Source organism: Pteronotus mesoamericanus, unplaced genomic scaffold (assembly GCF_021234165.1).
Source record: "Pteronotus mesoamericanus isolate MK-2021 breed Mesoamerican mustached bat unplaced genomic scaffold, CSHL_Meso_final contig_163, whole genome shotgun sequence".
NCBI lineage: Eukaryota > Metazoa > Chordata > Mammalia > Chiroptera > Mormoopidae > Pteronotus > Pteronotus mesoamericanus.
Window position 1 is genome coordinate 18,550,848 of NW_026555064.1, and position 18,136 is coordinate 18,568,983.

The 18,136-nt window shown below is 41.0% G+C and overlaps 1 protein-coding gene across 1 annotated transcript in view; it reads right to left on the bottom strand.

Annotated features, from left to right (window-relative positions):
* The window catches only part of AFG2A (AFG2 AAA ATPase homolog A), a 198,245-nt gene that overhangs the window by 141,818 nt on the left and 38,291 nt on the right, over positions 1 to 18,136 (bottom strand). Inside the window, exons 11-13 of the mRNA XM_054563420.1 lie at positions 13,429 to 13,638; positions 2,738 to 2,791; positions 818 to 897 (exon numbers count right to left, since the gene is read on the bottom strand). Of these exons, the coding sequence (XP_054419395.1) occupies positions 818 to 897; positions 2,738 to 2,791; positions 13,429 to 13,638 (344 nt within the window). The remainder of the gene's footprint in view (positions 1 to 817; positions 898 to 2,737; positions 2,792 to 13,428; positions 13,639 to 18,136) is intronic.

Below are 18,136 nucleotides of genomic sequence, written 5' to 3' on the forward strand. Positions count from 1 at the left end.
GCTCCCTCCTCCCCAGGCTCCCAGGGCCCTTCGCGCTCTCATCCCACCCGGCGGCCAGGCCACGTGGCGGCAGGGGAGCAGCACCGCCTCTTATCAAGGTTGCTCCTGCAGCTCCCACGGTGCCTCTGCCACCGCTGTCATTGCCAGGCAGGCTTCTATAACCAATACATACATCAGGAAGCTATGCACAATGCACACAAATCACCATTCTCCAACACAAAGTTCCCATGCATATTCCTTAAAGGACCTCTAAACATTTGTAGGGAAGAAATGATCAAAAATAGTTCAGTGATACATGTATGTGATTATATGATCATAAATTTAAACTATTATAAATAACCCTCTTTATTGTCTGAGATTCAGAAATAAAACTATTAATACTAATTTCTATTCCTTTGCACCTAATTATATTTTAGGAAACGTGGTTTAATCCAGAGAATACTAAGATCTGTATACTAACACCTTTTATCATAATTGGGTTATACTCTATATTATACTTAATTGACCTTTGTTCATAGTTTTAATCATGTATTTATGACAACTCAAGTTTTGATAATGCTAAGGGTCCCTATAGATAATAAACTATAAAAATTAACTCAAATGCCGCAAATGGGTATCAGTGATTTTTTTAAATTGTATATGAAATTGTATATATGAAGTAATTTAATGGATATAATAAAAAAAAAAACCTACATGACTTGCAGAATGTTTTCTTTCAGGCCAAATGTACTAATAAATAAAACTGGTATCAGAGATGTTATTTTCGCTGCACTGTAGGTGCTGCTGTCCCACAGCAGCCCTATAAAGCAGTGCCTACCTGCCCCTTTCAACCGCCAAGGCGTCCAGCTCATCAAAGAAAACAATGGAAGGAGCCACGGCTCTCGCTCTGCGGAAGACCTGGGGGAGAGAGCGCCACGTTAGCGAGGAATCAGCTAACTCCAGAAAGCCCTGCCACTGGCTCGAGTGTGAAAACTGTTTAGAACTGAATCCATTAGATACAAGACAGTCAGCCCCATAAATATGTGCTGCACCCAGACAAACACCCACAGGTATCCATAGAGGTCTGTCTACATGTTGGGGGCAATGTGGTTAAGCGATCAAACAAGCCCAGCTAAAATCCCAACTCTCCCATCTTAGTGGCTGTGTGACTTTCAGTGGGCAACATAACTTCTGTGACTTTCAAAATGTCCACACCTATCCAATGCCAAAAGTGATAAATGCTAGCCTCAGATTATTCTAAGAACTGAATAAAAAAATAATGCAAAGTAATTAGCACAATGTCTAAAACATAGTAAGAGCTTAGTAAAAGATAGGTATTAACCACCATAAACACATGTTAAAAAGAAAAACCATAAATGTGTAAAATTAACCATAGCTTAGCTTATAAAATAGAGTCAAAACTCAGTTCTTGACCCTCTTGGCTCTCAACCAAGTTGTTCACAGAAAAAAAAAGTCAGTTGCCTAACAGACCTTCGACTCTAGATTCTCTACCAGACACCCCTTTCATGCTGACACCTGTGTCATCAGCCGCACGTCTCTCGGGTGACAAAGGAGATGTGGTTTTCGAAGAAGAGATTTGGTAAATCGCTTCTCGAACTGTTTTCCAGAACAAATTAAGTTTGAACCAAGGTTCCACTTACCCCTAAACTCAAAAGCCACACACCTTGTTCACCTCACTGAAGACTTTATGAAAGACAAATGAATAGTTGATACAAAGCCAGGAAAAAAAAGAACAAGGGCCAAAACTGGGAAGACCACAGGCTGGTTAGGCCAGAGGTCAATCAGAGAAGCCATCAACATCAGAGACTGGACAGCCAGAGAGCCACAGGGCGACACGTGGACACGGGCTAGAAGAAGTCAGCACAGGCGGGGAGAACCCCAATGTGTGTTACCTGTAACCTAGGCTCCCATTTCCTTGTCACAAGTATAAGAATACAAAACATTAAATAAACATCATCTTTTTCATTTCAATCAATGATGGTACTGTCATTATCAATTAATATTTTATACAATTATCATCATCTACATGTTAAAGAAACAAAACAAAATTTTTCCTCAGATGCAAAAGAAAGTATTCCGATCTCCAATATGCAGGTATTTCACAAATGCAGACCGTCCACTCCACTGCTGCTTGTGTTTTCTTGTCCTCGCTGAGCTTCTGTGAGGACACAGGGGGCCTGTGCGAAACAGGGCCCCTCTGCTCGGGAATGTCAAGACTCGTGGCCACACTGCTGCAGCCGCCACGTGCCTCCTGCAGTGAGAAGGCGTGGCCTGTCAGCCCCGCGGGCTTCAGAGCGTGGGGGTGGGAGGGATGCGTCCAAACCACCAGGCCACGGGAAAAGAAGTAAAATAGGAGAGTACAGTGGAATTTTTATACACTAAGCTTATTTGCTTTAAAGGACTACTTAGTTTAAAATATTCAAATATCATTCTGAGATCACGTGTTCTTTGTAAGTACAGACGTGTCCTTTTGTAGATGAAATGCTGGTACCTGTTTAAAAAACCTTTGGTAAAACTAAAGGGTGGTAATACTATGAGGCTTAAAAACAAAGTATGACAGATGATCAAAACTGCATTTCTAAATAATAAATAATATTTGCCTAAAGAAAAAATATACTACTAGAATTGGGATTTGGAAATTTCAAAATCTGTAACCCGAAGCAGAATGGAAACCATCTGGGGGCCAGGAGCATGGCTCTCCTGGGCAGAGCGCCACCAGGAGGGACGGTCCTCTTACCTCCCGAACCGCCCTTTCTGATTCGCCGACGTACTTGTTCATTAATTCAGGCCCCTGCGTGACAAGAAAACAACTGTTCAGTTCGAGGAAAGAGAAAATACATCCATTAGATAGGAAAAAGTAGGGGGGACGGGGGAAAATAAACAAAAATCTGTTTCTAATTAAATTAGTTCCTTTAGCATGCTTATTTTCACTGGGTGTTATCTGTGCCTCAAAAATTAAAGCTATTCCATATTCCAAAAACTACACATCGATCCAAAGGAGAGGGAGTAGTCATAAACGTCTTGTTCAGCCGTCTACCCACTGCCCACATTTCCGCACTGCATCAGGCACGGCGCTGGGCTCTGAGGGTGGAAGACCAGCAGAGCTCCCAGGGAACACTGAGTGCCGAGGCCGAAGCACTGCCTGCTCTCAGCAGGTCCATTTGTGAGGGTCGAAGCCCACTAGCTCAACAGGCCTCAGGGCTCCTGTCCCCACGATCCCACAGTAGCTCTGGAAGTGGACTGGGAACCACAGGGTCCATGACAGGGCGCTACGGTGCTTCCCCGAGAGTTGCTGACGTAAACGCCGCCAGCCGACGTTCTGCTCTCCCTTGACTTGGCCATGCAGACGCAGACTATGTGCATCTCCAGGGCCAACCATGCCCTTCTCAGCCATGCCCTGACCAGAGGGGATCACGCCTGTACAACAGTGCCTCAGGACCACAACAGTGTCATGCTGTGGCAATGACCCTTGTCCCCCTCAAAAGTGTCTATTCACTCAACCTCTGCTTGAATCTTGCTTAAGGTGTCTGCCACTCAGCACTTCGTCTGGGTGATGAAGAATCTCCCTGCCTTCTGTGTCCAGGTATGTCAGAAGGGGAGCCAAGGCTGAAAGGCGCACACTTTGTGTAACGAAGCCCTATCAATTGTTAGCAACCAGCCATCAGAAGGAGAGTCCCTACTAAAGCGGCTGGTCTCCCGGTGATATACTACATATTAATGACTGATTCAAGGACGCACATTTTTTGACTTAACATTTCTGAATTTTAACTTTACTTTTCCTTAAATACTGAAAATATCACATATGGTATGAAAAAACAGTAGGCTTTCTTTTTCTCCACACACCTAACTACTGTCTCATGTTATACAGTCCTCACATCACAAGTAGTCATAGGATATTAAAAAAACAACAAAAACCCCCTGCCTAGACCCACACCTACATCCCTCAGGCACTGGTCCAAAGGTCGCCGACCAGGCCAGGGGCCCTTCCCGCCCGCGGCAGCGTTCTCTCACTGCGCTCACGGTCCTCCCCAGCCCCTGGCTTCAGCGACGCCCTTTCCCCACACAACTCCAAATCCAACAGGTGCTGTGTTGTGTGTTTCTCCTTCTCCAAACACCTTATTTTGAAAAAGGTTCATGTTCGACCCCATGCATACAATGAGTCCAGACATAAGGGGATATACGCAGGCACTGGCCTGAGTGCTTCCAACACGATTTACATCAATTAAAAAAAACAAAAAACCCAAACCTGATGGAATGCAGCACACTGGCAAAGCCTAGCAAAATGTCAACTAATGCCACAAACTGGTATAAGTGATACTTAGTTTCAGTTAAGAGACCATTTCACAATAATTACCATTTGGTATGACAAGTACTAGGAGAGAGGCATGTCTAGGTGCCACCGAAACACAGAAAAGAAACTGCTTAGAGTCAAGAACACTGGTGGAGAAAGAAACATGCCAGGCGAGTCCTCAGTTGACTTATTCTGTACCTTCAAAAATAAGAAATACATCAAGACCCAAGAAGAAATCAAAAAAGCCTCTGATGAGCCCAAAAGATAATACTACATGCACTTTAACTGGAGAAAAGCTCCTAAGGTCTTTCTTCAGAGGTCCCTGACTTCTCCGGGATACAGGACAGCAAACCTGAACAGAACAGACTGACGGCTGTCAGAGGGCCGGAGGTTGGGGCTGGGTGACATGGGCGAAAGGATAAAGCAAAGGAAAAAAAGAAAGACTCACAGACACAGACAACAGTGTCCTGACTGCCAGAGGGAAGGGGTGCACTTAGGTGGAAGCAGAAGAGGATAAAGGAGGGATTAAAGGACGATGGAAGGAGGCTGCACTCGGGGTGGTGAATGCGCAGTACGATATGCAGATGATGTGTTTTGAACTGTATACCTGAAACCTGTATAATTTTATTAACCATCACCCCAATAAATTCAATAAAAAAATAAATTGGAAAAAAAAATAAGCCTATGGTAAAATTGGTTTCATTATACATCATTTCACTTAAAATTCCAGAATCTACTGACAATGTTAGGTGAGGGCTTACCATAGTTAGCTGACCCCAATCTAGATTTTAAAAAATCATCAAAAATATCAATGACATGACTGCTGAGTGAAAAACCTGGATTTCAAAATATTATGAAAACTGATCAAAATAGTATGGAAAAAAACAACACTTAAAAAGCAGTATCAAAATATCTAATAATGTTTAAGATGACCGATGACAAGAACTTCTACTTCAATGTACAAGAATATTACTGTAGCACTGTTTAGAACAAATATTAAACCTGAAAAAGTCTAGAACTTGATTATTATAAAAATGAGTAAATAAACTGTAGTGTCCTCATAAAATGGAGAACTGTACTGTCAAGTTGTGAATAAAAGGTTGGGCTAAGGAGACAGTTTGGAAGCAGAAGGACCAGCGAGAAAGCTGTTATATGGGCAAATGCACTGCCTTACACATTTATAAACAAGAGTCAGAGAGTTCTCAATGTTTTGCCAAATCTTCAAAGGTCATGGAAAAGCTGGACTTTCCCTCACTGATTGTTAAGATTGTTTTTGCCTGGTTTCACCTTGTATGATCATTTTCACAGTCCTGAGCTACAGTGCAAAACAAGGTCTGCCCGTTCATAATACGAGACAGAAAGTCAAGTGAACAAAACTTGTGCTATTCATCTACATATGATTCTTGACACTTTTACCCAAAGGGGACTGTGGACAAAGTTCAGAAATTGAACAATAAAACAAAAATCAGTCCACTCAATAAATAAGCTTTAGATAATCAGGAGAATGGGTTTCACACAGCTTGGTAAATAGCAGAAGAGTGATTTAAGTCTTTTAGCTATTCATTACACCTGACAATTAGAGACAATGCCCCAGATGTTTAGCCACCAACAGGCACGAAGGTAAGCGACACATAAGAAAATCAGCACTGCGTGAGCCAGTCACAGAAGGTGATGAGAGGAAGGGCAACAGGAGTCACGAAGCCTGACCTGCCTCACTTAGAACTCAAGGAAAACAGGGGGCCAAGGGAGCGAGAGAAACACTCAAGGTCCCAGAAGAGTTAAATGGCAGAAGGGGTGGTAGGAATGCAGGATTTTGTTTCCCAGACAACTTTTTCTAGAAACTATGATATCCTCTGTTTTCGCCAAGTCCTTAAAAAAAAAAAAAAAAAAGGAGGGGGATGTCTCCTTAAGATTTTACATAGTACCAGTGATTCAAACTCAAAGGTATTTGTGGGAGCAGATTGTGTGGCGAGGGCAAAGTCTTATTTTCCACACGCAGCTACCAGGATGGGTACATGGGCGCCCACATTTGCTCAGAAGTTATTTAACTCTTAGAAAAGTGATATATAAATCCCTAGAATAGCCCAGGTCAATGAGGCTGGACAAGGTTACTTCTTTTCCAATTGTAATTACCAGACAGATATCAATGGTGTGTTAGTCCTGCCACATTTCACCTGCCTAGGCGCCATGTGCTTCACTGATGCAGATGAGCAAGAACAAATACCACAAGGAAGCTAAGCAGCATAAATTGGCTTAGCTAGGGGCAGCATTATTGCACATTTCCATGGCTGAGATCAAGTGTTCGTTTACAAAACATCAGAAATAACATATATACATGTAAGTGGTTGTCCACTGTTGAATCTAGTGTGAGCGAAGCCAATCTTTTACTGTTTCATTGTTTTACACCATATCAGTCACAGATTTGAGGATAATATTTATACCTCATGTTCTCGCAATTTTGCCCCTTTAATCTGCTGGGTTTCTCCTAGTCTTCCCAAGGGCTTTTTAAATGTGTCTGACACCTGCCTGTTGCTTTTGGCCATTACAATTCAAATCAAGTTTTTATAAGTTCTAAAATGTCTAGGGAAGGCAAGTTAACCTAAGTGTTAACTATAGTTAAATGTTACGGAATATGCTCATAAAAACCCAAACTCACATGAGATAGAATTACATATATGTAATGTAAGTAAAGGATCTTGAAAATTAATAAAAAGAACGGCATCAGCACATACAGAAGGCCATTTTAGGAAAGTACTTCAAAGGGTGTGAAAACAGGCATTAAATACCAGGTCTTGGGTAAGTAAAAACCCTAAAAAGCAACAAAGGCTGGCAAGGAAGGGAAGAGAATTCAAGCTGTTCCTCCCAAAAAGCATACTACAAGCCTTCCCCAAAACGCACTCGCTCAGAACAGAACAGACGTGTCTCAGAACTCACTGAGGACACCATGCTGACTCCGCCCAGGCCGGCAGGGAAGTGTCCCATGTGCGCACACCGCGACAACCCCCCGTGTCGCTCACCCCCCTCTTCCGCCTGGGACACAGAACCTTCAATGCTGGTCTCAACTTCCATGCTGCCATCTCTAGAAACGGTCCTTCTCTGGAGCCACAAATCCATATTTACAATGGCCTTCAGAACCTATCTGCCATATTGTTTTAAAGGTGTTGCAAGCTCCAAGTGTCTAAATCCCAGTTTAGTACCTGCTCCCTCACCTCCAGCCTGCCTCTCCTCCTCACACGCTAAGTCTTCCCATGGTCAGGGGATTTTTACCAGTCATTGGAAGTAAATATTTTAACCGCCTTTGACTTCCCGCTTTGTTTCTGCAATTAATTGTCAAGATACTAAATGTTACCCATTTCCTCATATCATTTGTTTAGTCAAGTGTCTCTCTCCCTAAATTACAGGCTAATAGCAAGGAGCTGTCTAATGCCTCTCTGCTTACCATGGACAGTGCCTAGCACACAGAAGGCGCTTCATGTGCAATTTGGAGTTATTGTTGCAATTTAAAACATTTACAAGTATTTCTTATTTTTGTGAAAATAAGTCTTATAAGTGTTTTGCAGTGTTACAGACATAAAATTGTAATATTTATTTCAACTCTAATTAAATTCCATTAAAAGATCGAAGAGAGAATAACTAATCTCTCTCAGCTGGAATCTATGAATAAAAAATTAAGCCAACCCAATAATAAAATTTTCTTCTGTTATTAAGTAAATTTCTTAGAAGTCTAAAAGCATTCTTCTCTTTCTAAATCTCTCTAGATCTTCTTACATTCCAAGTGCTAAAGGTTTTATGACAGTTCATATTATTGTCATTTTTTGCTTTTAACCAGGTGTTAGAGAATATTTTCACATCTTTTTCACATTGCAGTTTGACATAGCATGAAACAAGCCCACCTCAAATACATTTATTAACATACAGAGTTTTAACGTATCTCAACACATCAGTTCACACAGTGTAGAAATAATGCCAAATTTAAGCAAATCCAATCTCATGTCTACAGAACTCTGTGATACTGACAATGGCACATTAACTATTGTTTGTCCTAAGAATAATACGTTACCATTCCCTAACCGCCACTCAGTGATAAAACTAAGGATATGTCTTCATTTAGTATCCATGCTAATAACCGCCAACTTAAGTGCATGGGGCAAATTAGACAGTATTATTGGGAGAAGTTGAGGGAATTTTTAAAGTTAAAAAATAAAAGCTCTAAAGCAATTCAAGTAGAAACTCCAAAGGTCTCACACTCTGGATGAGCCCAAATGACAACAAACCTATAGAAGGAGAAGAAAGGGTTAAGGTCCACAAAAGGCACAAAAGTGAACATAGTTTCTGGCTGAGACTCTAAATTAGAAGCTGTACCCAAGGTGAAAGAAAAAATAACTGAAACTCTACAGGGAAGTGTTCTTTAGAATGCTGGAGTCTGGGTCTGCGGCCAGAACCAACACGCACGCTCCAGGCTCCCCCTGAGAGCGACAGAGGAACAGGCAAGGGCAGCCCCGCCGGGCTCCCCAGCCGGCCTCCTGCCAGGGCTTCTCCCAGTAACTCTCCACTGTCGCCACACACAGGGGGATGAGAGAAGGAAAGGACCCATCCTGTGTCCTCCCCGGAGGAGTGGACCATCGTCCCGCGGTGCCCCTCCCCTGCCTCCCACCCACCCGGCACAGTGCAGGACACCACCGAGCCGGTCTTTAACTTCAGCTACGTTCACTGCATGTGTGTAACATGCTTGGGTCTGTGCTACTGCCTTTAAAACTCTTTCATTTAATTAACAGACTTCTTTGGCAGCTGGGGAGGAAGTTTAAGACTTATAGAAGAATTGAACAGACAGTACAAAGAATTCCCATATGCCCATCCCTATTCCTCACCACACAGTCACTTTTCCCATTAATATCATACATTAGTATGGTACCTTTGTTACAATGAAGAAACCAATATTGATGCATTATTAATAAGTAAATTCCACAGTTCATTCTGATTTCCACAGTTTGTTATCTAATGTCCTTTCTCTGTTCCAGGGTCTCACCCAGAAAACCCTCACACTATGTTTAGCTGTCATGTTTTCTTGGGCTCCCCTTGGCTGCGAGTTTCTGGGCCGTCCCTTGCTTTTGACGGCCTTGACAGCTGCGCGAGTGCCGGTCAGTTTTCTGAGGCCTGTCTTTCCATCTGGATTTGCCTGATGTTTTTCTGACAACTGAACGCCAGTTCTGAGCGTCAGGGAAGAAGACCACAGAAGGAGGGGGCCAGTCTCAGCGCTCTCCCACGGGCACACGCCGCCAGCACACCTGACCCCTGCGACGCCGAGCTGCGCCACCTGGCTGAGGTGGTGGCTGCCAGCCTTCTCCACCGGAGAGCAGCTCATCCCCACTCCCGCGTCCACACTGAATTCTTTGGGTGGAAGGAAGCTCCAACTACACGCAGCTCCACACATACGGAGTTGGGGCAATTATACCCTCCGGAACTTCTTCGCCTACTTTTTTAATATAATCCTCTCAAAAAGCCTGTACAGATGAAAACACTGAGACTCGGAGAACTTGTTTAAGGTTACACAGCTGAAATTTAGTGCTGGAGTTAGGAGTCAAACCAAAGGCAGCAAAAGCCTGGCCTGGTGCTCCCTTCGCTGCCACACACCCTGTGCCAAGGGCAGAGGCTGCACGAGCCCGTCCGTTGCCAGCTCCGCCTCATGCAACCCCTAGCCGTTCCCACGCACTTCCACTTTATCCGTCAGGCCCTGTTTCTATGGCAGCGGTTAGCCTCTCTCATCGACTCAACCAGCTCCCGTGCCCAAAGCCACGCTGTTTCTCTCGGTTTTCTTGGTCCTAGGCCCGGTGTCCGACCTTTGGGCGTCTCTGCACCACACTGGAAGAAGAAGAGTGGTCTTGGGCCACACATTAAATACGTGGCATAACGTAATCAAAAAAAAATCTCCTATCGTGTAAATGTACGATTTTGTGCTGGCTGCACTCACAGCCGTCCTGGGCTGCGTGCAGCCTGCAGGCTGGAGGTTGGACACCCCTATTAGAGAATCAAAATTTTATTTTTAAACTAGGTCCCAGAAACATCTATGTTTTCACTTCTCTGAAGCCGCCCTATGGAAACGGCCTGAACTACCTTCACCAGCAACTTGGTGTAAGTGATGAAAAAAAGCACTGGACACTAGTTTTATTTTATTTTTAAAGGGAAATGAAAGATCCTATAATAGAGTGGGTTTGGAGGTCAGGCCCTAGAGTCAGAAAGTCCTGATATCAAATTTTAGTTCCATCACCACCACTTTGACCTTGGAAAGGTCACCTCACCTTCTTAAGCATCATTATTTATTTGTGACCATAGAGACCAATCTTAAAGCTTTACGGATATAAAAGAGGTATCTATGCAGTTTTCCACACAATGTCTGCAAAACAAAAGCTCTCTGATTTACTATCTAGCCTACCAACAAAAGCTTAAAGATGAACTTGGCACTCACCACGCTCAGATATTCTTATACCTGTCATAACAGAATGATAAGGGATCTGGTTAAATTGATAAAAGCAACTACTTTAAATAACATACAGGTTTTCCTAAAAATACACTGTATTTTGTACCGTTCCTCTCTGAAACCAGGATCAGAAGGAAATCTCCCCCAAAAGTCAAGGACACACTAAACCCACGGTATCCCTGTACTCGGCCAATGCAGCTAACAAGGCTTCCCAGAAATCCCTGTCCGGGGACCAGCCAGCCTCCCTCCAGCACCAACGGCCGCGCGGGGACAAGCAGCCCTCACGCGCCAGGGTGACTGGCCTACTGCAGCATGCCAGACACAGGCAAGAGCGGCGCAGGGAGGAAGTTTCAACTGGGAAATATTTGGACGTAACTGACCCAGATGACAAACTAAACTTCAGCGTATGTCAAGTGCTCTGGTCTGCACAAAACACGTACAGACGCCAAAGGCTGTGAAGAGCCCACACAACTGGCCACGGTGACGTCTCAACTGTCAGTAGCGTGTGTATCTTCTAATCACTGTTTAGAAAAGATGCACAGAGGAAGCTAGGGGGTACTTTCATAAACTCAGAAAAAATGCCCGAAGTCTTTCAATTCTTTATCTTGGGAGTTAAAGGTAATTAATTAACCCTGAGAATGTGTTAGGGAGCTCCTCTTTTCAATATATCTAAATTACTTGTTTCCCAACTGACTAAAAAATCCCTGTGTCTAACTACTTTTTTCTGATTACTTTCAAAATGTATAAGACTTGTTATTTCAAAAAGCTCAAACTTAATAATAATGCTGAAAACCCTCAGTAAACAAACGTGTATGTTGGAACCAAAATGCAACTTTTTTCTCCTGGAAAGATAAAAGAGAAATGATACAATATAATTCCCACCTTCTTTTGACTTCATCTCCTCATCTGTAAGCTGTGTGCCAAAGCTACTTTAGCTTTTCTCACAAGATCAGACCAAGATGAAAGAACCAATGAAAATACAAAGGAAAGCAAATTGGTTTTACATGCTTCCTCCAGCTTTTACTTCTGAAAAATTTTAAACATATAGCAAAGTTGAAAAAAATGGTAAAATGAATACTCATTGTTCATTAAATATACCCTCCACCCAAATTCAAAAATAGTACTGTGAAATACAATAAATTCTACACTGAATAAAACCCCATATTAAATAAAAATTAGTAAGTCAGGGTGTGATAATCTCTAGGCAAGTCTGAATGCATACTATTAAGAAAATTTCTTAACATCGTTTATCTTTTGTCTGCGTAACCTAAAGGAATTAAAAACTTAATTAAAAAGCTGAACACAGCCTGGCAGAGCACTCAGTTGGTTAGCGTCGTCCTGATACCCCAAGGTTACGTGCCAGTTCCCTGGTCAGGGCACACGTAAGAATCAACCAGTGAATGGACAGGTAAGTGGAACAACGAATCAATGTTTACCTCTCCCTCCTTCTCAAGTCAATCAATGATAAAATTTGGGGGAAAAAGCTGAACACATGGTTGGTTATTTTACAGGAACAGTGTCCAAGAGAAACCTTTCAAAGAACCTTTGAATCATTTTCTCACACTGAAAAAAGACAAAAGTGAAACTATCTGAAGTTATGAAAAGTTTCATATTAAAAAATGGTAATAAATATATTTTTAAGTAATCCTAGTAGAGGCCAGAGAGCAGTCCTGGTACCATCTGGAACTGTTATTTTAGGTCATGAAAAGTAAGGTGCTGATTTGTAAGAAAATATATGTAATTTTCCTTGAGATTCAAGTGCAAATAACTATGAGCTGAGTCCTAATCAAATAAGGTTCAAATTTCTAGTAGACAGGAAAAATTCAAAGTTTATCATATACAACTGAAGAATTACATGACAAGGTAGGCACAGAAAAATGGAGATGACAGTAAAGTAGAAAATGCCGGTACAATGGCCCTGTCCATCACCACAACGTAAAAGGACAAGAACCAGCAATTTAATATATTTGAATACATATATTTGTGGTAAAGTCCACAGAAGTATATTTAAAGTTTTATGTATGTATATTTAGTAAATGGCTTTATAATTGTATTCCACAAAAATTAATAACAAAATTAATATCTATTCTTCAAGTAAATGTATAACAATGTATCAAATAGGATTATCTAACCCAAGTTTCATGGCAGGGCAGTGAACAAATAAAATGTGCACGTGTACTTCACAGAGTATTAAACAATGTGCATATATTCTCTGACTGCAAAATTTTTAAGGAATTTAGCTTTACCATACACAAAACCTGAATTCTTTGAAAACTCTGTATATGTAAATATTAAATTCACAATCCCATTTATTTATAATTAAGTCTTGGTTATGTAAAAGTCTTGGTTAAGCAAAATTCTACATTTTTAAATCAGTACAATTTAAAAATGTAAAAACTAAAAAAGACTGGCGTCTATTACACATGAATGTAAGAAATGCTGAGAATCAAGAGACTGAATAAAGCAGCCCTCGGCTGCCCGCCTTGGTGTGCTGATGACTCACACTCATTTACCCATCTCCCCGTTTTCCGTTGCCATCAACCTCAAATGAAAATCAGCTACCCCTTAAGTGGCTTTCTCACGTTTTCGGAATGGAAGGAATCACAGGATGGGTGCTGGAGGCTGGAATAAAGAGTAGCAATTTAAAACTTTAATGCCATACCTTTATGGCCAGGAAATTGAGCCCACTTTCACTGGCCAGAGCCTTGGCGATCATCGTTTTCGAGCACCCAGGTGGCCCGTACAGGAGAACCCCTTTAGGTGGCTGAACACCCATTCGGGTGAAAGACTCCGGGTGCTTCAAGGGCCATTCCACAGCCTGTTTCAGTTTCAGCTTGACGTTTTCCAGTCCGCCTATATCTGACCAGGATACCTGCAAAATAGAACAGTTTGTGCATATCAGTTTGCCAGGACAGAGAGGACTTAAGAAAAATATCAACAAAAGAAATGCAAGAGAGGGAACAGAATCGTTTAAAAATCATGAAGATCCTAAAAAGAAATTCCAACAGTATCAAGATTACTTAGGAGCACATAAAATGTAATCTGCATATTATAGAAGTATTAAAGAAAAACAAAATGCTTCTGCTTGCAAACCTTGCATAAATTACTGTTTAAATGACTGAACACACTGTTAAATCTATCTTCTATTAAAAATTAGGCTTTAAAAGTTAGGTTCATCTGTCTGAAAATGGTTTGAATCAGTGACCCAAGGTCTCATCTCTATATATATAATTTCTTACATTTCTTTTTTAGCAAATGCCTGCAAATGTATTTCTGTAGGTCTTTATGGAACACATAATCTTTTCTGTCTTTGGCATATTAATGAAATATCCTCAGAATTTTGTTCCTTGCTCTTAACTGCAAAATACTCCCCAAATAAGCTAGCTCTTTACATATTATTTACCTAATAAATATGTATTAAGAACTACATAGCAGATAATTAGGAAATAGAAAAAAATAAAACAGGAATACAGACTTTAAAGAATTTAACAAGTACCGGTGACATGCACACAAATAACTGTAGTACGAGGGAAAGGGTCCTAATCACATTAACAAAGACCCAGAAAGGCCTCTGGGAGTTCCCAGGAAGAGAGGCCCTCCAGCCAGAGCGCAGCCCTGAAAGCCAACAACGCTCAAAGCACAGATGAGACCTGGGAATGTGAAAACAGGGAAATGGTCAGGTAGAGGCCAAGACATGATGAAAGACTTAGAAGGAAGTGTGACAAGGATAAGAGAGGAAAAAAATTGAGGGAAAGAAGTGAAATTAGAACTGTAAGTTGAGGCCATATAGAAGTAGAGGACCCTGAAGACTAGATGAAGGAGTTCAAGGATCTCTGTTTCCTGAAGAACCCTGGAAGGGTTTAGTCTAGAAAGCGATATGGCCTGACCTGCGCATCAGGAAGACTGACAGGACTCACTAGAGGAGAGCGAGCACAGGGAGTCCAACTGCAAACTGTTGATCACAAACATCCTCAAAAACAAGAAACAAGCTTGAACGAGAGTGAGCCCACGCAGACGATAAAGACACACCAGAAAGACACTGCAGGTCTATAGGGGAGAGTTCTGAGGGTGCAGCAAGAAAGAGGGAGAATTTAAAGATAAAGATGTCAAGGCGGATTGATAGAATGTGAACCACAGAGGGGGAAATGTTCAGTAGGGAAAATAAGATAAATTTTTTTAAAATTAAAATGTGGGATAGCATATTCAAAAGATGAAAACTGAGCAGGTGACAGGTAAGCATCACAAACAGAATAGAGATCTCTACACACAAACAACAGAATACACATGATCCACTAAAATTGCCAACCACAGTCGGAGAGATGTGGGTGTTGGGCACCACATACATTTAAGAGGCAAGTGGAAATGAAGAGGAAGAAAAGTCAGAAAACAATCTACAAATCCATAAAAAGGGGGGAGGGTGTTTCTTTGTTATTATCAGGAAAAGACTGCTTTTCCCAACTGAACTTGCATGGTTTTTTGGCCATTTTTCTTTTGTCCACAGAACTAGGAGAATGCTGTATTCCCAGCCATAATCCTGAGATCGATTAATTTCTGAATTGCTTTCCTGGGTTTATTTTAAGAAGTAAGGTTAGTGGATTAAAAGGTGTGGACATTTATTGGTCTCTTGATGCACAATGCCAATTTGTTCTCCCAACCACTTCATCCACTTTAACAAGAATTAGTTAGATTTGGAGAGGTGGTGAAAAAGAAAATGGAATCAAGGGCAACAGCCAGGACTCAGACTTTGGGCAACTGTATAACTGAGAGTTACCTTAAAAGAAAAAAAGAAACGTGTTTGGAAATTGAGGAATTCACTTCCAATTATCTTCCATGTGCCGGGCTGTCTTAGGGACTACAAAGGTACAAGGACCAATGAAACAATGTTCTCAAAATTTTTGTAATCTAGGGAAGAATAAGAAAAGTCTCCTAAAAGACACAGTCTTTGTCTAAAGACAAAATATGTCTTCACACAAATTAGTACAAAAACTACTAAAAATATATAAAATTCTTTTACAGCTCCTAAATACGTGAGATGGTGAGGACGGAGATTTGGAAATTGTTGCATATACGTAAGGCGTGCCAAGGTGTTAGAACGTGAGAACAGAAGCTATTCCCATCTCATACGATTATAAAGATAACTGATATATAATATGTGCAGCCTATAAAAAACTATAAAGCACAGTATAAGAATTAACTGTTTCCCCAACACCTAAAAGCAAGCATTGTTATTATTTTGGTGTAGTACTTTCTAGCCTTTCAAACATATGCGTGTACATGTGTCTGTGTGAGTTTTTCCAATGAAATCATAATGTATTCTCAATTTTATATTCATACAATTCCCAGGATTATTGTGAGAATTAACCAATACACTACCTATTAAATCAGCTATCCTTTGCCAGGCACACAGTTCCTATTTAATAAATACAAGGTATTATTTTATGTAAAAGTCTAAAGCACAATTATAATAAATAGTTATATTCTGAAGGACTAGTGACAAGAAAAGATCAAACCATCACATTTGTAGTTCATAAGCAATATATAATGACCATAATTTTTTCTATTGTTTTTCTTTTTGTCTGAGCACATTTCTTAAACTAAAGGCAAACAAATTTTAAATTTCAATTCAGCACCTGAGTGTCAATAAATGTCTATAGCTAAGATATGAATTCAAAAATGAGTATAAATCAGCTTAAAGAGCTTACAACTGTACAGAAGAGTCTTAAAGCACAGAAAAGTCATGGGAAAAGTTAGTCTGTGAGAGAACAAACACCAGCATGAAATCATAAAATCCTTGAACTAGAACAGGAATTCAAAAACTAGTTATTTACTATCCCCTCCTCAGTCAGTTTTTCATCTTTCAACTCCTCTCATCTTTCAGCAAATACTATCTTATGCTCTTCTAAATTTTCTAAAAATTCTACGACTCTCTCTTTTTACTCAAGTTACACTCTATCATAACTGCCATATTATTTCTACAATCTAACCAAAATCGGTGCTGATAATAGTTGGGTCCTTTCTTTCTTATTCTGTTCTAATGAAAATAGTGAACAGCTGCTCACATATGGCTTTTTAACTCTTTGAATTAGCAGTAAAGTTAGAAGGGAAGGAACAGCTGTGAAAGGAGCAGACAGAGCAGTGAGATAAATTTCCCAAAGGAGATGACCCCCCCAACCACACATTGCACCCCCACCCCCGCCCGAACATCTTACAGTACTTTCTGGACAAAAATCTAACAATACACACCAAAAAACCTCAAACTACATACCCACAGATGATCAGGCTGAGAAAGAAAAAAAAGAAAAAACCCTGTATGGACAAGTTCCAAGGGGACCAAATAAAACTCGGTGAGCTGGACTGCAGACACTGGGAGAAGTACTATGAGAGAGGAATTCAGGAGCTCCAGAGGGGCCGACAGTGTCTGTACACATCTGTGAGTCCTCTTGTTTGCTAGGTGCCAAGTTTTACACTGCCGGGGATAAAAATTCTTTTGAAAGTGTTATTTTTATAGAAAATATTGCAACAAAGAATACTGTTCATTTTGTTCTTTCAGGCTAACAAGTCCCAGCATTAAGGACCAGAAGCCAGGCAGTAGCAAGCGGGCTGGCGCCTGCTCCAAATTCTCTGCTGGGCCATACACTAGGACATTTATTTTGTTTTGAAATCATAAACGTACCAAATTACTACAGACACTACATAATGAAGAAATAAAGAAGTCAAGAAAACCCAACCTCCGAGATCCAAAAGAAAAACAATAGATTTCTAGGTGCTTCTTTAATGGAGGAAAAGCAAAATTACTACTACACTAGGAAGCAGTAGTGTTCTAAATGTATTCTCAGATCTAAGTGAAGTGAAGGCCTTTAGCTTTATATTGTGAAACGACAAGTATTTTCCCCTATGTTTTAAAAATGTGTTCTATAGAGATTTTTTAAAAAACAAGTCAAAGTTCCAGTTCTGCTACAGGGTCATAAACCACCTACAACCCCACCCCCCCCATTAATTAAAAATAAAAGTTTCATTCCAAATACACACCCTGAGGCCAGAGGACTGTGAAAAGCCAAGGAAGGGGGTGGGTCATGAGGTGAGGGAACCCTCGAGCACCACCCTACACACAGGATGGGGGGCTGAGCGCCCTGTGGTGTTTGTCCTTGTCTTTCCCTCTGGACTCAGCTATTCCCTTCTGCCTGTTTCCCTTCCATTTTGCAAAAGCAAGCTCCGGGTCAAAATATCTAACAATTTCACAAGTAAGAGAGCACAGGGAGCTAAAAAAAAGTAAATAAGAAAGAATGTAAGAAATTGTGCACCAAAACTTGACCACTAATTGCAAATTGCCACTGATCTGAGTAACCTTGTTCTTTAGTAAATCACATTAA